At 46.4% G+C, this 19009-nt stretch overlaps 1 protein-coding gene across 1 annotated transcript in view; it reads right to left on the bottom strand.

The window, feature by feature from the left end:
• SLC7A5 (solute carrier family 7 member 5) overlaps positions 1 to 19009 on the bottom strand; it is a 55341-nt gene that overhangs the window by 13686 nt on the left and 22646 nt on the right. The window contains exons 3-8 of the mRNA XM_068259765.1: positions 15239 to 15344; positions 10427 to 10471; positions 9685 to 9808; positions 7562 to 7665; positions 5946 to 6042; positions 3538 to 3687 (exon numbers count right to left, since the gene is read on the bottom strand). Coding sequence (XP_068115866.1) covers positions 3538 to 3687; positions 5946 to 6042; positions 7562 to 7665; positions 9685 to 9808; positions 10427 to 10471; positions 15239 to 15344 — 626 coding nt within the window. The remainder of the gene's footprint in view (positions 1 to 3537; positions 3688 to 5945; positions 6043 to 7561; positions 7666 to 9684; positions 9809 to 10426; positions 10472 to 15238; positions 15345 to 19009) is intronic.

Here is a 19009-nt window from a genome sequence, read left to right on the forward strand (position 1 = left end):
AAGTCTACTTATGGCTAGCTGCATCCATGTGTATCAGTTTGCCTTCAGTTTATCTAGATTAGGGTTTAGTGCATAATTTTGATTTGTATTCAAGGTGTGTATTTAAGCCCCTCGGGGGCGCTGCAGATCTCTGTTGGTTTCATTTCACTTGCAGCCTGATTAGGAGCACTGCCAGTTTTTTCCTGTTCTTTACAAAATGTGTAGACAATTTGTAGCTAGTAGCCTCAGGTCGACACTATATTTTTATTGTTAGCTAGTGGTTAGGTCTCTTCCGTGATTGCACGTCAAGGCCGTGGAAGAGTCTAGTACTGAACAATCTGCGCGCAAACTGTTTTTGGAAGCTAACATCCTTGAATTGCTGCATCTGTTTTGAATGCAAGTTGTGTAATCTGCCTGCGTTTTGGGCTCTGCACATCTATGCAGCTGGTCAATTCGGGTGTAGCCTGCATTTTGGAGGCGCTGCCAATATCTCCTGTTGTACAAAAATGTAAGTCTATTTATGGCTAGCTGCATCCATGTGTATCAGTTTGCATTCAATTTATCTAGGTTAGGGTTTAGTGCATAGTTTTGTATCTGATTTATATTCAAGATGAGTATTTAAGTCCCTGGGGGGCAATGCACACTTCTGTTGGTTTAATTTCAGTTGCAGCCTGATTAGGAGCTCTACCAATTTTTTCCTGTTCTTTAAAAATCAGGAGACTGTACCTGTTTTAACCTGCAGATCTTTATTTCCAAAGCCAAGAAAGAGGTACCATAGTAGTTTTTTCAGCGATAACATTCTTTGGAGCAATTGTGAGTTTAGGCTTGGACCCAATGGGGACCGCTGCTGTGCTTTGCAATCATGCAATCAGGGACGTTTCTAGCATTTATGTCATTCCAGGCAAGAAGTCCTGTGTCACAATCCCCCCCGCCCCCCCAAAAAAACCCACCACACACTAGAGAATAAAAACCATGTGCTAAATAGGGTGAATGCATAATACAGGGAGTACCTGAGATACAAATAACCCACCGATCCTGTCACACTTCGTTGCACACCCCCTTTCTGCACTACCCCAGCTTAGTGTGTAAATGCAGAGTATTGTGCAGCAGAAGCTGTGCTCTCACGTCTCCGCTGGAGTCCAGTGCTGTGCTGTCCCGTGTCCATTCACCACTCGCCCTAGTGCCCAGCATCTCCTACCACATGTAGCGTGATTACATGCTACATGAGTAGAGCCAGCACTAGAGGGAGCATAAAACAGACAGGATGGTCGCAAAGGCACAGCACTGGACTCCAGAGAGGAGGTTAGAGCACAGCTTCTGCTGCACTATACTCTGCCTTTACACACTGGACTGGGGGAGCGCAGGAGGGGGACGGGAACAGATAGTAGGACAAAGGGACAGAGAGATGCACACAGAGCCAGATCATCCACAAGGCAACTTAGGCAGGCCTGGAAAGCGTCTAGGAGCCCAGTTTATGCTAATCAACAAATCTTGCCAAAAAAAGCTAGGTGGCCATCAAGTGTGGGTCCAAAGTCGTTGCTTGCGTAAGTCACCATTTCACTTTAATCCATCTCTGGATGCATAGGGGGCAGAGGTGGCACAGGGGAAATAAAGGTGGCACAAGGAGACTGGAGGCACAAAGGGAGACAAAATGAGGCACAAAGGGAGATAGAAGGAGGCACAGGGGGACTGAGGGGCACACAGGGAGGCAGAGGTGGCACAGGGGGACTGAAGTTGGCACAAGGGGACAGAAGGTGGCACATACACCCGTGGGGAGCTTGGCTTTGTTCGGGGTCGGGACTTAGTTCATGGGGGGTGCTTAATCAGGGGCATGCCGCCCCCAGGACCAATGCCTATGCCTAAATACGCCCCTGCATGCAATCACTTTGAGCAGCGATCCCCAAGGCGATTTGCAGGGCGATTAGCAGGCGTATGGAAGCTTTGTACAATAAACTGTACGCGTCTGATTTGCACATTCTATTTTTGAAATCCTGGAAAAATAATGTTTAAAATACTTACTGGACCTTATTTCCGCCGGATTCCAGTGTGCAGCCCTGTCCCCTAGCACAAGAGGTTGTAGGTGCTTCTCTATGTACAATTAGAGGAGCGCCTGTAACCTCTTGTCCTAGGGGGCAGGGCTATGAGCAGGGAAGACGGACATCGGGAGATCCGGCAAGTATCTTGAATGCTATTTTAAAGATCAGTCGCTGCAAAATCGCTTTTCAAATCCAAACATGTTACAGTACCCTCAAGTTCGATTTGGCCAATGTGGACTCCCCTCCATTGACAAAGCACTTTTTGGAATCACTGGAGATTGTCGGCGAACCAAAAACGCTGCCAAAAGCAATCAAGTGGGCCCCAGGCCTCAGAGTGATTTTAGGGCGATTGTGGTTGTCATGCAGACGTGAGCTCAAGATGGCTGCTCACCCAGGATCAATATAAAGAGAACAAAAGTATTTTCCATGGTGCCAGGCTTCAGACATAGGAAAAGGTGTTACAGTTCCAGGACATTTATCGTTATCGTGCCCTTCAGGCAGGTTGCTCCCTTGCCGTCCTCCCAGGCCCGCTGGATACTCCGCTAGGTGGGCTGGTAAATCCGCCAGCCGGGTCCAGTTGGTGCAGGCTCAGTCTGGCCACGTGCACTCCCCCATTGTGCTCCCGTCACGGGAACGTTCTGCGTCTGCGCAGAATGCTCTTAGTGATGGGGCATGCGTGTGCAGCCGGGCCGCACATGCGCAGTATGCCCCGACTGGAGTAACTACCGAGCCACCTAGCAAAGGTTGCAGGTAGCCTTAGGGTGTAGCGAGGGAGTGATCAGCCTGAAGGGGGCTGGAAAAAGCCCTAGGGATGTATCATTTTTTTTTTTACAGGTTTCCTTTAAAGAGAACCCGAGGTGGGTTTGAAGAATATTATCTGCATACAGAGGCTGGATCTGCCTATACAGCCCAGCCTCTGTTGCTATCCCAAACCCTCCTGAGGTCCCCCTGCACTCTGCAATTCCTCATAAATCACAGCCACGCTGCTGACAAACAGCTTGTCAGATCTGGCTGTGTTTATCTCTATAGTGTCAGTCTGCTGCTCTCCCCGCCTCCTGCAGAACTACAGTCCCCGCCTGCATCCCTTCCCTCTCTGCTGATTGGAGGGAAGGGACGGGGGCAGGGACTGGAGCTATGCAGGAGGCGGGGGAGCAGCTGAGACTGACACTACAGATGTAAACACAGCCTCACAGCACGGCAGTGATTTATGAGGGATTGCAGAGTGCAGGGGGACCTTAGTGGGGTTTGGGATAACAACAGAGGCTGGGCTGTATAGGCAGATCCAGCCTCTGTATGCAGATAACATTCTTTAAACACACCTCGAGTTCTCTTTAAGAATATTATATATTAAAAGACAAAATTCCCACTTTCAGCATGTGAATGTAGTAGTCACGTGATCACTGCTAGGCTACTCCTCTCTTCCCCATCTAGTAATGTAAGAGTACAGTACACCAACGTATAATACATTCATCCTGTAGATCAGCATCAGATACTCTCATGGTCTGGGTGGTTGCCCGCTTACCTTGATTGGCCTCTCCAATTCTGGTCTCTTGTACCGGAGCCACATCATGCCGATGATAGCCAGAGCTACGCACAGCCAGTTAAAGAAGCTGAAGAAGTTTATGACGGAGAAGATGTCGTTGGAGAAGGCATAGAGGAGCGTCATTAAGCACTGGAGGGGAATCACAGACAGGTCATGTTACCAGAAAACTAACCAAAACTTCAGAAATATGCCAGTACTTCATGCAACTAATGCTGGATACACACCATGCGTTTCCGTGCCGAATGCGTCCGTCGATACGCGTCGATTTGATTATTTCCGAGCATTTCCGAGCGCATTTCGATGATTTTTAGGTCAATTGCCATGTAAAGTATGGTAAATCGACCTAACGATCCATCGAAACGTGAATCGGACTTGTCGGAAATAATCAAATTGATGTGTATCGACGGACGCATCGAACGCGGAAACGCATGGTGTGTATCCAGCATAAGATGCAAGCAATACAATCTGCAATCTAAACAGGGTTACAAATGTATTTTATTGATAACAGGAAGTCTGCAGAAATCACTCAACAAGCAAATTTAATTTGGGGATCATTGGTAAAATTCCACAAAGCACTACCTTCCTGCAAATTTAAAGAGTACATTACAGAGGAACTGTAATCAAGGATTGAACTTCATCCCAATCAGTAGCTGATACCTCCTTCCCCATGAGAAATCTATTCCTTTTCGCAAATCGTTCATCTGTATGGCTGACATTGTGGTGAAACCCCTCCCACAGCCTGATGTCAGCGCCTAGGTGATGACATCACACTGAGGGAGCCTTGTTGCATGGTGGGAAATGACAGCTGTTTCCAACTGCCAAACAACCAGTATCTCCCTCTGTGCATATGTATATCTGTAAAAATATACACAACCTTTTATTGTGGGGGCCGGTCCAGAGCGACAGAGAGGCATGTCGTTGTACACAGGACATGCCTCTGTGTCTTATTAAGATTTCTCTTAAAACCCTTGGAGGTGAAGTGGTTACTGTAATTCATTCCTAATACATATCGGCTGATTTGCACAGGCTTGTGAGTCTCCTTTCTCTTTAATTTTTTTCCTTTAGGCCCAGAAGACAGAGATCTAGCAGGACACACATGACCATGCCTGACACACACAGAAGTGAAATCACATGGTGACCTCTGGTCTTGTGCTCAGGCATGGAACTTTTCACGCACTTCTCTGGCCAACCACACTCTTTTATTAAAAGGGTGGCTGAATTAATAGTCTTTACTTAAAAAGGAACTGAAGTGAAAATAATGTAATTAATAAAATTGCTTAAAAAAAATAAAAAAATAAATAGATCAATTTATAAATTATTTAATCATTGTTTGCCTATTGATAAATCTTTCCTCTCCCTGATTTACACCCCGACATTTATCACAGGTGGCAACATCTATAGTCCTGTCAGGTGATCTCTCTGGAATGTTTGAAAATAATACCTAATCTCCCAGAATATTCTGGGAGGAGGATTCCACATAGCTAAATTCTCCTACAAGTGTGAAATCACTGGGAGGGCAGGACTACTGTACATATCAATACACAGCAATATACAGATATAAGAAGTGTTTTTGATGCTGAAAGCAGAAAAAATTACCGTAAAAGTTCTACTATATGTCACTACAGGGCCTCTTTAAAGTACGCCAGAGCTTTCTGTTGGTGGGCTCTGATCGCTGCTGCACACAGTATTTTTTTTTTTAATATTTACATTTTTTTTTTTAATAAATATTTTTTTCCCTTCTCCCTCCCCCTGACAGCCAATCACAGGAGATCGCCTCTCATAGGCACCAGCCTATGAGAGGGATCTCTTTCCCTGCCACTCAAGGGGACAGCCAAGTGACAGGGCTGTCCCCAGTACAGCTCAGCGGTAGATCGCAGCGCTGTACAAGCAAAAGAAATGTCCGCCGGCAGACTGTGAGTGGGGATGTGCACGCACCGGCGCACGCAATCCCCCCGCTAAACTCCTCCCCAGAACTTGACGGGAAGGCGATCCTGGGGGAGCCACCTTCCCGACGCCTAGTGAGAGGAATATGGAGGCTGCCATAATTATTTCTTTTTAGCAATACAAGTTGCCTGGCTGTCCTGCTGATCTCTTTGGCTGCAGTAGTGTCTGAATTGTCACACACCTGAAACAAGCATGCCGCTAATTTAGTCACGCTTCAGTCAAAGCTCCTGATCTGCATGCTTGGTCAGGGTCTATGGCTGAAAGTATTACAGAATCAGCAGGACAGCTAGGCAATTTACACCTGCCTACTGGTCCTTTAGCACTTCCCTGACCAATAGGAAAGTGCAGATCACGTCATTCAATATTCACTCATTTGCATTCTGCATTACAACATCAGCTCCCATCTCTGAACTCACTGCTGGGAACATCTCGGCTGGACTCACCGTGAAAATGAGAGATGGCATAGGGGTCAGCAGTCGCGGGTGAATCATGGACAGCAGAGAGGGGAGGTGACCTTCTCGGGCACCCACAAAAAACAGCCTGGAGGGGGAAAAAAAAGGGAAATCATTCCTACAAGACATCCTTATATACTGTAGTATCTTCCATTTACTTTTCTGCAAATTCACTTCAAGACGTGTCATTCTTTTTAACCCTTTCCAATCCTATGCTGGACTATACATTGGTATTTTCCTCTACAGGACCAATGTTGGACACAGCCCAACATAGGAACACTGGCTGCCACTAAATGGCAAAATCATCCTCTTCACATCAAAGTGTCAGACTGTGTCCAACACTCTGACCACTGCTGGCTTCATCCCCCACCGCTGTGCCATGTAATAATAATATTACGTGGGCGCATTAGGGGCGTCGCTGCCAGAACCAGCCCTGCACAGCGCCACCCTATGCGGATGAAAGTGTCGGACAAAGTTTGACACTTTGATCCTGTCCAGTAGCATGCAGCGACGCATAATAAACGAAATTACACTGGCACCAGTGCAAGGGGGTGGAGCTACAGTGTGTTAGCTGGTGCTTGCCCCACCCCCCGCTTTATAGCGAGGAGGTACAAACCCTCCTGATCACTGCCTCTAGCACAAATCCGGACACCCACGGCCCCTCAGACCACTGGGAAAAGGTAAGTGCGGGTGGGGATGAGGGTCATCGGAAAAAATATTGGAAGGGGTTTTAAATATCTTAGTTGTAACAACAACAAAACATTGTAAAGAGCTTTTCTCCCTTTGGACCCAAAGCGCATAAACTTGTCTCAGATCAGTACATAGTGATGTGTACAGGGAAAGGTTATGTGATTATAACTGCCAGACTAAACAGGTGCCTTTACAGTTTTCATTTAAATGTCTCCAGAGTTGGAGATGTCTTAGGTTTGGCAAGGCATTCCATAGGGTAGGAGCAGCAGTATCACAGAAAGCTCTGGCTCTAAAGGTTTTAGTTGAACTGGGGGGTGGTCAAGTTATTGGATCCCTTTGGTCTGAGGCTTTGTTGGTGGTGTGATGCAGTTGCAACAAAATCCTTTAGGGCTCGTTTCTACTATTGCGGTGCAGAATCGCCTGGATTCCACCGCTGTTGAAATTCCATGAAATAGCATGCGGATGCGAATTTTTGCGCGTTTTTTTGCCGCGAATTCGCATAGGTGAGGGTATATGCGAATTTAACCATGTCACTGCCTGTTTGAATTACATTGGTACCTATGCGAATTCGCATGAAAATTCGCATACCATAGCCGCATGCGAATTTCCTATTAAATACATTAGCGGCGATTCGCATGCATTCCACTCGCAGGCGAATTCGTTGGCTCTTTTGTGCGTTTTTTTACCGCTGAAAAACGCACCTCAACAACGCTACAGTGGAAACAGGCCCATCCACTTGCATTACATGTGCGAATACGCATGCGTTGGACGCATGCGGATTCGCGATAGTGGAAACGAGCCCTTAGGTATCCAGGGCCTAGGTTGTGTAGTTTCAACAGCTTTGTGTCATTTTTCTTGACAAAGAATGGTGATGGCTGTATAACACTGAACATGCATTTCACAAGAAATCAAATTACCTGGAAGACGTAAACAGGGATCCATTGACTGAGCCAAAGCAAGACAGACCCACAAAGACGGGAATGATCCAGGCCATGACACCCAGGTGGTAATTCCCAAAATCCTGTAGACAGAGCAGCATGTATTATATTTACATGCATTCAAAAAAGTAATACGACCTGTAATTTAGTTATACATAAAGCTGCAAAACAGGCGGGTCAGTAAGGTAAATGCTATACGTGGGTTTGTACAATATGGGGCAAATTGACTGTGTTTCTATTGAGCTGACCTATTACTATGCAACACTTAGATCAGCCTTTCCCAACCTTTTTACCTTGGAGGAACCCTGTAAATAACTTTTGGATCTCAAGGAACCCCTGCAAACAATTTTTTGGTCTCGAGGAACCCCTACATTTATTTTTCAGGAGGCATGGTCTTTAAATAGGTTAGGCTGCTAATTCCACTATTTCCTATTACACTGCCACTCATTCTACTGTCTCCTGACCCCCCAATTTAGTGCTTCTTGTTACAGTACTACCTATTATAGTGTGCTCTATATACTTCCACCACGATGGGGTAAAATGCAGAGGAACCCTGGTTGAGAAAGCCTGACTTAGATTGTAAATGTGATTGTAAATTAGAAGTAGCGCTGCTGATCAGCGTCAAGCCGCAACTTCCCGACATCACACTGCAGGTCATAACGCGTGCACGAAACAGGGTTTGTGCACGTGTTATCTAATGTGAAAGAGCCCGAAGGTTTGGAATCTCTGTCAGCTCTTATGCTCAACACACACCATACAATCTTGGTTGTACAGATTTACCAAATCTATGTAGTATAAGGGCCAACAGATTGAAAATACCTTGAATGATTAATTGGATAAGCTCTTATACTACATGAAAGTGGTAAGATTAAACAACCAAGATTGTATGGTGTGTGTTGAGCCTTATACTCCCCAAAAGGGATAGATACAGCAATAAAACCTGATAAAGTGCTACTGCACACAGACCCTTGACTTCAGTCCAAGGACATAGCAATAGCCATAGTAGTTGCTATGGAGCCATGGAGCAGAGGGGGCCCTGGGGGTATTTGCTGCATTCGCCATTATCTTTCTTGTGTTCCACCACCCTATGAATTTGTCTAAGTGCCCATGGACTATATGCAGTGTAGTTCACATGAGAATTGCCCAGTTAACTTATATCCATAGGGTAGGGGCAGGTGGCATGCTCAAGAGTGCCTACATCTTATGGCCCCATGAAAATTTTGCTATGGGGCCCCATAATTTCTTGCTATGCCACTGCTTCAGTCCACTCTGGCATGAGATCGTTGCCAACTGCATAAGTGGACAGAAAACTGAGGTTAAAGAAAACCTGAACTGAAAATTAAAAGTCAAAATGAGCATACACAAGTAATACTTACCTCCTGTGTACTCTACCCCTCAATCTCTTTCTCCTCTTCTGCATCCCGTTTGTCCACCGTGATCAAGGGAATTCTCCATCCTCCATTTTGAATATGGCCATTACCCCATAACGGCTTTCTGGTCAGTACACTGTTAAACTGTAACATTGCCCACTTGAGCCATAGGGAAACATGGACATTACCGTGGCATATCAGTTGTCCACTCAGCTATAACTGACAGCAACTGATATATAACTGACAGCAACTGATATATAACTGAAAGCAACTGATCTATTTCAGTTCTGACAAAATGTTGTCAGAACTGGAAGGGAGCATTGTCAGAAGAAAGTGGTGAGCTTCTGAGGGGAACTGATGGCAAGGTTACTATATAATGTTAATTTGAAGTTACCTCGTGTGTTTATTTTAAATAATTTTACTCAGTTCAGGTTCCCTTTAAGGTCTTCCTGAACGCAAGCTGAGAACAAAATGATCATCAATCAATATTTTACTGCAGCTGAACTGTTAAATAGCATCTAAGTGAAGTGGATGTTCCGTGTACACTAGCCCTAAGGGAGCAGACACATTCAGTTTTGATTGATAGGTCAATTTTACTGAGCGGGGCAATGGCGCATTACCCCGAACAGCCATAGCTCTGCACATGCGCACTCCGGCACAAGGGTGGCACACATGGATGCAGGTGGACGTAAACACCTGCAATTTTATTAGGTAAGATAAATAATAACTCACCACAGCCACTGCCTCGGAGCTCAGCATCTGCTCTGGGGTGAGGGTGGTGAAGTAGGCCAAGTTGGTGAGGACGTACACCAAGGTGACAATGGGCATGGAGATTATAATGGCACGAGGCAAGTTCCTGCAGAGAAGGAAAAGAATATATAAGAAACAAACGTGACTACATCTCCTGGAGATGTCTACAATATTATAGGATTACACTGGAAACACATCTGTACATTGGGTGGAGCCAAACAAACTCCTCCCACCACAGCTCATACAAAAAAAATCTCCAATACAGTATATGGTGACCATCTTTTGCTTATATTGAATTTATTTATGGCTCATATTTTTTGGCATATAAGACGCACTTTTTCTGCTCCTGCGGCAAACACAGACCTCTCCTGCACGGTTTCCCTAGTGCCGGGTTCTGCTGATCGCATCACCAGCAGAAGCCGGGACTAGGGGAGCCGTGAGGGAGAGAAAAGGTCTGCGATTAATTCGGTGAGCCAAGCTACCGCTTGTCCTAGTTATACACAGGGACAGAGCAGGACACACAAGGGGGGAGCCCATAGTGCTGTGTCAGGCCCATAGTGCTGTGTCAGGCCAGATGATAGTATCTATAGAGCGCGCCCTAGTGGCTGCAGCTCTGGCGCTCTGAGTCCGCCAGGAGAAAAGCGCGATATAAATGTTCTGTGTTTGTTTGTTAGCCCCATGAGGGTATGTTGAGGACCCAGGTTGGTCCACAGGTGTCACTTACTTGTATGGTTCTATCATTTCTTCAACCACAAAATTCAAGTAATTCCTGCAAGAAGAAGTAGAAGAGCTTGTTAGTGCTGATCTCTTACATTTTTCTGTTTAATAGTACAGACATCAGTCCATGCATATTCCATACTATGGGCATATGGTATGTTTTCCCTGTGTCTGCATGGGTTTCCTCCGGGCAATCAGGTTTCCTCCCACATCCCAAAATCATACAAATAAGCTAATTGGCTTACCCCTAAATTGGCCCAGACTATGATGGGCATATGACTATGGTAGGGATTAGGCTGTGAGCTCCTCTGAGGGTCAGCTAGTGATGAAAACGATATAGTCTGTAAGGCGCTGCAGAAGATGTCTGCTCTATATACATAATAAATAAACAAATAAGTGCTATACATTATAAATTGCTTTAGGAATCTAAGGAGCTGCACATTGGATTGCCTTAACCCCTTGTGCTACAGTATCTGTCCCACTTATGCCCCCTTGTAGCAATGACTGCTCTTCCTGCAGTATTTTTACAGATGACTTGGACTCTATGCATATATTTACAATTAACAAATAATACATATTTTTTATCCATAGTACAATTAATCTGGACTCTTCCCCCATTTCTTTTAAATGTGGATGGAGCCATGCTGAATTCCACAAAGAGGCAGGGAACACACTACATGCGTTTTTGCGCGTTTTGCCGCGAACGGCAAAACGGGTACGATTTTAAAACTAATAGCCTAGCGCAGGAAACGCTGTGCCGCATGCGTTTGTGCGCGTTTGCTTTAGTGGTTTTTTTCGCGTTTTATAACCGCATAGTTTTCTGCTTTTTCCTGCACGTTGCATGGCAGTACATGCCATGCACATGCGGAAACGCACGCGGAAAAGCGCACGCGTTAGACGCGACCGCAAAACCCGACGGAAACGCAGGGGAAAACGGCCCTGCGAGTGTGTTCCCTGCCTTCATATTTGCAGACATTGAAACGTGAGTGTATGATGCACAAAAAACTGCATCCCCAGACCTAGGCAAGGTTCAGACTACGCCGGATGCACCACGGTTCCTGAGCGGATACGCTGAGTCTCGTCACATTGTCCGGCGAGATGTTCACACTCACCATCTTTCCTCATCCGGCCTGCCTCTACCACCGCCATCCGAGTCCTCCACACTGCTGACACCGCTGGGCTCGGGGACAAGCTCAGAGCCTTGGCAGAACCATAGGGCTACGATCGGCTAGCTCAATGGGAATCCCACCTAGCAACAGGGATGGACCACCACTGAACCATTGAGAATCCTCCCTGGAGCTATGGAGGTTTCCCATTAGCCTTTTTCCAATCCAATGATAGCCCTATGCTTCTGCCAGGACTCTGATTGCGGTGCTTGACAAGGAGCCCATCAGCAGTCAGTGTGTACAGAGGACACGAACGGTGACCAAAAACACAGAATACAGGTGAGTATATCCAGAACAGAGGGGGAAAACACATCCTAATGAAAATGGACACTGTGCTTTCCAATATGCTTGCACGGATTACATGGGCAGCGTATGCGGGCGCAGGAAAAATCATGGCAATCAGGATTGTGCGCTCCGCTCCATTTTAAATGGCACGTGAAAAAGGCTCATTTGCTTAACAATGGATAGGTTTACACATGAGCTTCCGCCCTGCTCAATCGGAGCAATTTTGGAACTAGTGTGAACAGGCCATAAAAAGAGAAATAATTTATTTCTAAATATCCCCTTAACTGCTCATATGGCTTCCTTCTAATCTCTCTGGCCCAGGAAGGGACCGGCTTCCTTTCACCTTATTTCTAAACAGACCATTGACCTGCATTGAGCTGATCTATAGCATACCAGGAGTTGTTAATTAGAACTCTAATCTCCTCATCCCTGAACACATTAACATTTTCCGCAAAAAAACTTGTAGAGCTTTTTCCCTTACGCTGTAAAGTATTAATGGTTTAAGATGTAGCAAAGATCTTTCTTCAGATCCCATAGATTGGAAGTTTTCTTGAAGTTCCTATGCTCTTATGAGTACGTTCGGAGGGGTCATACAGTGTATACGTATAAAGCCCTTTACCTTAAAGAGGAACTCCAGTGAAAATAATGTAATAAAAAAGTGCTTCATTTTTACAATAATTATGTATAAATGATTTAGTCAATGTTTGCCCATTGCAAAAGGTTTCTTCTCCCTGATTTACATTCTGACATTTATCACATGGTGACATTTTTACTGCTGGCAGGTGATGTCACTGGAAGGTGCTTGCTTTTTTGGCAGTTGGACCCAGCTGTAAACAGCTGTTATTTCCCACAATGCAATGAGGTTCACAGACAGGAAACTGTAAGGACCATGGTTCTGACATCACACTGTGGGAGGGGTTTCACCACAATATCAGCCATACAGAGCCCCCTGATGATCCGTTTGTGAAAAGGAAAAGATTTCTCATGGGAAAGGGGGTATCAGCTACTGACTTGGGTGAAGTTCAATTCTTGGTCACGGTTTCTCTTTAACCCTGTACGTGGTTCAGTGAAGCATGTCAGCCTTGGGTTTACCACATATTGGACAGTATTTTACCATGTTGGCCATCAGTAAAAGCAAGAAGGTTGGACTGAAAGGCTTGTGACCAATTGGAGGATGGCTAAACTGTATGTTGAGAGCATTTTAAGACCCATCAATATGAAATGCACTTTTGCTGAACATTATTATCACCCTCCTAAATATGGTGTATGCTTTGGGTATCTTTTTACTTGTAGCATCCTCTTGTGTAGTACTAATAGAAATATCTCTTGCTTTCCTGGAGATAAAAAATTATCCAAACTACTTAAGGGGGCGACTCTTACGCCTGGTACACACCATGCAATTTCCCATCAGATAGATGGGTTGATAGATAAATTCCGACAGATCTGATTGATTTTATGATCACTTTTTTGCAAATCGATCATAAAAAGGATCGAGAATCAGATCGGACCTGTCGGAAATTATCTATTCGACCCATCTATCTAACGGGAAATTGCATGGTGTGTACCAGGCTTAAGTTTTCCTTGCACCAATGATCGAATCTGGACATAGTGCAAGGGGTGGAGCTCAGCTTTGTCCATCTTGGCCCCACTCAAGCTACACGTATTTAATGTTCAAGCAAGAAGATTTGAGGTGATCACACCTCCTCAAATACTGTCGCCCACAGAAATGGGGACTCAGTACTTCAAGCGACCGTTGTGGGTCTGAATGCTGTAGAGAACAATTGCTTGCCTATGGGCTAGCAACATGTTCTGTTGCTATGGAGGGGGAGCAGGTACAAAGGTGCATCGCACGACAGAGGTGCTTTTGGTGACGGGTTGAGTTGGAGAACAATGTCATCAGCCTATGATAAGCCAAGATGATCCAGCACTCTGGATGTATTATACATCGTTCAGAGGCGTCTACAGCTTGTCAAAACAATCTAGCATGTCTACGAGGCTTTAGGATAGTTATCCTAGCTACAAAGATGCTGGCCAAGTGTTACAGCTGTTGAAATGAAATATACTTATGCTAGGAACAGTAAAACCAAACAAAGATAAGGGAAAAGGTCAGTTTGTATGTAGGCGTAACAGCCACTGATTAGCAGCTGCCACTGTGCCAGCAGCAGTAATAGCCACTGACCAACAGCCACCACTGTGCCAGCAGCAGTAACAGTCACTGATTAGCAGCTGCCACTGTGCCAACAGCAGTACCAGCCACTGATTAGAAGCCACCGCTGTGCCAGTAGAAGAACAGCCACTGATTAGCAGCTGCTACTGCGCCAGCAGCAGTAACAGCCACTTATTAGCAGCTGCGACAGTGCCAGCAGTAGTAACAGCTACTGATTAGCAGCTGCCATAGTGCCAGCAGCAGTAACAGCCAATGATTAGCAGCTGCCATAGTGCCAGCAGTAGTAACATCCACTGATTAGCAGCTGCCACAGTGCCAGCAGCAGTAACAGCCACTGATTAGCAGCTGCCACAGTGCTAGCAGTAGTAACAGCCACTGATTAGCAGCTGCCACGGTGCCAGCAGTAGTAACATCCACTGATTAGCAGCTGCCATTGTGCCAGCAGCAGTAACAGCCACTGATTAGCAGCTGCCACTGTGCCAGTAGTAGTATGTGCAGCAAGCCATTAGCGAGGGGAACTTTGCAGGTGACTGGTGCACCATGTGGCAGGAGGCGGGAGGGTGAGCATATTGCCCCAGCTTCATCAGCGCCCAAGGCACAGACCTATAAGGCCTGCCCTGAAATCCAGCTCTGCCCACACCGCCACTCGCCTAGATTGAATCTCCAACTGATCAGGGCCTAGTGCAGCTGCAGGAGCATGGTCACGCCTGCGCAGTAGCACGGAGCTCATGCTTGAAGAGGAGCATGGCCCTGATTAGATTACCAACAAGCCCACGAATAGCAACAGGGGACAGGAGGATGCAGTTGCAAGCCTCTATAGGATCCAGAGGCTTTACGCTTCTTAGGTAAGTGTGTGATTTTTGACCTAAACTTTGGCTCAGGTACACTTTAATTCAGAACTCAACTACCCAGCCTTCTTGGTGGTTTGAGATGAAAGTAGAGTCACATGACTGCACAGCTGACAAATCTATGGAAATTACAGGAAGCAATTGTGTTTGCATGGACCAGAATCTCAAAGGAATGTTTCCAACATTTCATGGAATCTGCCACATGAAAATCTGAGGATATAATCAGGGCAAATGGAAGTTCTACCTGCGCAATAAAGCGCTTAGCAAGTGTATAATACCGAGGATGAATATCGGGGTGCGTTATACCAAGCTCTCTGCATAAATAGCACAGCATCAGTATTGGGGGTACTCACCATCCTCCGTAAGCGAACAGGCCGCTGTATAACGCCAGCACCCACTTGCCGACATCCTTACTGGTGTTGTCAAAGGCATGTTCTGGGCTCAGATTGGGGACGTCTTCTGCAAGACAAACACAAAGGGAATTTGTTTAGAAGATGTGATAACAAACCAGCTCCCTTTGAAGACTGCCCAGTAAGGAGGACAAAGAATGTAAAGCAAAACTACAGCCAAAAACATCTTATCTTTGTAGGTTTGAGAAGAGCGGGGTAGTTACAACCAATACCCGGATTATTTTGTGCTCCGCATCCTCAGTAAGCTAAAGGTGGCCATACACATTTGCAGCAGATTCGACCATCAAATAGATTTCTGTCAGATGCCTGTCAAGTCGAATCTGACAGGAATCTATCTGATGTGTGCCACACACTAGGAACAGAATTCCATATTGGAAATCGATCTAAATGCATTATTGGACCATTAGACCTAATGCAACTCAATGAGCCATTGATCTGCTGCCAGCAGCAGTTCAACCTAGATTTTCCATCCTGCCAGACAGATCAAATCGATCGAAATCGGACGCAAATCGATTGATCGATGGCTGAAATCGACCAGTGTATGGGCCCCACATGGCTCAATCACAGGCATCTGGCCTACGTTTAGCATAGAGTACCAGGAGCGAGGAGTTTAAAACCTATATTCAATATATAGTATATTGTAATGCTCTCTGTTAATGCTGACAGGATCGGGGGTTGGTAGGGTGAATAAGCTCCACCCCCAGCAAAACTGCCATGGCAGATTATTCTAAAAGGGTTCTGAAACTCTGTGGCCAACCCGCTCGTGCGTTGCCACGGCCCGCCCCCAGCAACGCAGGTGGGGGTGGCTACAAGGCTTTGGAGATACTTCAGCCAACCGAGGGGAGGCAGAGTTTCTTAGAACTAATGATTTAGGGGTCAGCGAGTGAGTTTTTAACCCTCCACCTACTTTACCTTTAAAGCTTGAGAAATGGTCCAGGCTTCACAGATGCCGGCGCTGTGCTTTGCTGTGATTTCTGCCCAGCATGAAGTACTACCCTGTGATAGTGCATCCTAATTCTGCCATAGCGAATGAATAGAAAGCAGTTCTAGCATTTTTTATGGCTTTCACATATATTTAGTGCCTTTATTGATAGTGATGCTCAGGGCCATTTTTAGGCATAGACAAACTAGGCAGATGGTGTTTCACTGTAGGAGGGACACCACAGGGCTAGTCTTAGCACACTGTACTTTATGGAATTCTTACAGCCAGCTTCTAGTTCCATTAACATCCTGGGCGATAATCCCGAGCTGAGCTCGGGGTATATCGCGCAGGAGGATTTCTCAGGCCCTGGTGGGCCGATTTTCATATTTTTCTTTGTTACACGCAGCTAGCACCTTGCTAGCTGCGTGTAACTTCTGATCGCCGCCGATCCGCCACTACCTGCCCTGCCGTGCTGCCCCCCCCCCCCAGACCCCTTGCGCAGCCTGGCCAATCAGTGCCAGGCAGCGCTGAGGGGTGGATCGGGACTCCCTCTGACGTCACGACGTCCATGACGTCGGTGACGTCATCCCGCCCCGTCGCCATGCCGACCGGGGAAGCCCAGCAGGAAATCCCGTTCTGAACGGGATTTCCTGCTTACTCTGATCGCCGAAGGGGATCGGAGTGGGTGGGGGGATGCCGCTGCGCAGCGGCTATCATGTAGCGAGCCCAGGGCTCGCTACAGGATTTAAAAAATAAATTTTTTTTAAAAAAAAGTGCTGCGCCCCCTCCTGGGCGATGCAATTGTATCGCCCAGAGGGTTAAGAAAAGGATGAATGGTAATTTTAACACATAAATGGGCACTGCTGTGTCGATTGGTTTAACTCTGATTGGATTCCCAGGACAATATTCTAAACTGTAAAGACCCAGGCAGTACATAAACAGTATAATGTTTATAAAGTGGAAGCACACCCCCCAAAACCGTTATTGGAAGGGTTTGTTACATGGTTTCAGTGAGTTTGGGCCAGTGAGATATATATGGCCTGGTAATAATTTGTGTATCCTTTACAAATTTATTTTGACAAACAACATTATTTCTATGTAAACTATTAATTTCTTATTGGTGCCCACAAAACTGATTGGTGCAGGATATGATCTTCCCATTTACAAGATTGAAGTAGAGAGACTAAAGGTGCCTTGCCTGGAGTGCTAAAATAACCAGAAACAGTCCCGGGGATGCTTCACCCAGGTGTTACTAAAAGCAAGAAAAACATATCCAGACAAGACAGAACATTTATATTGCGCTTTTCTCATGGAGGACTCAAAGCACCAGAGTTGCAGCCACTAGGACACGCTCTATAGGCAGTAGCAACGTTAGGGAGTCTTGCCCAAGTTCTCCTACTGAATAGGTGCTGGCTTACTGAACAGGCAGACCCAATATTCGAACCCAGGTTGCCTGTGTCAGAGGCAGAGCCCTTAACCATTACACTATCCAGTTATCATGCCTAAAAGCTTTGCACGTGCAAACTAGGGTGCTAAGTAGTTTGCATGTGCAAAGTTGTTGCTGTTCGCGTGCTAAGTTTTAGAGCGCGTATCGCGTAACGCCGTTCACACGCTAAAACTTAGCACGCGAACAGCAACAACTTTGCACGTGCAAACTACTTGGCACCCTAGTTTGCACGTGCAAAGCCTTGAAATCAATGGAGCCTCGCCCGTATAGTAAAATAGAGTATGTTAATATAATTGTGAATGGTGGTTACATTAACATGTGCGGTTGTCACGGTCACTTACCATTGCGGACAGGGCGGCTGACACAAACGAATGTGCGCGTGCGTCCTGGGGCAGGCCGCCGGGTCCGTAGGCGTGGGACTCTGGCGGTTTGTGTCCGGGCACGATCTGCGCGGTGGCGTAGGCCGCTGCGCTGAGAGGCGTGGGGCCGCGTCTATTGCGCAGGCACGTTGCGGAAGGACGTCGTGTGTACATATTATAGCGAAGTACGCATGCGCGCGCATGCGAACGTAATGAAGCAATGACTCGAATTGCGCCCAAACGGCCTATATAGTCTGCAGAGAACCTTGCCTCAGTGCTGTTGTATTGCAGCTAGTGAGACGTTCTCATGTGACGTGAGTTTTGACTCTGCCTTGTTCCCAAATTCTGCCTGTATGATTGCCTGGTTTCCGACTTCTGCTTGTTCCGCCTACCCACTCTGTTGCCGACCTCTGCCTGTCTGACTTCCCGATTTGCTACCGACCTTAATTCCGGATGACTACCCGCTCTGTTACCGACCCTGGCCTGTATGAGAACCCGCTTTGTTGCTGACTACTGGAAACGGATCAAGACTATGCTATTGCCTTCGGCATCGGTTGCTGAGTTATTGCACCCCCGTACTCAGCCTGCGGAAGTGCTGCAGTGCCATCCTGGTCACGCGCTGAGTCGTCACGCCGCTTGGTCTGCTAGCGCTTCTGCCCCTTACTCCCCAGAGACCCTGTTCATACTTCAGGGGCTCTGTGTGGTGAGTCGCAAGAGCTGCTTTCCTCCACACTTCAGACTCCAATACTACAGGTATGTGGTTTGTTCTGTTACAGCAGTACTGTAAAGTGGTGCGCGCAAAGTCTTACGCGCGCCGCATAATGAAGTATATACAGTAATAATCACTGTTTTACATTGCGCTCGCGTGATCTGCACTGACTTTGCGTGCTAACTATCATTATCACGTGAAGTCAGTGCAGTTCACGGTACTTTGCACGCGAAAGCGTTTGCACGCAAAACTTTGTGAAACTTTACGCGCGCAAACT

Source organism: Hyperolius riggenbachi, chromosome 11 (genome assembly GCF_040937935.1).
Source record: "Hyperolius riggenbachi isolate aHypRig1 chromosome 11, aHypRig1.pri, whole genome shotgun sequence".
NCBI lineage: Eukaryota > Metazoa > Chordata > Amphibia > Anura > Hyperoliidae > Hyperolius > Hyperolius riggenbachi.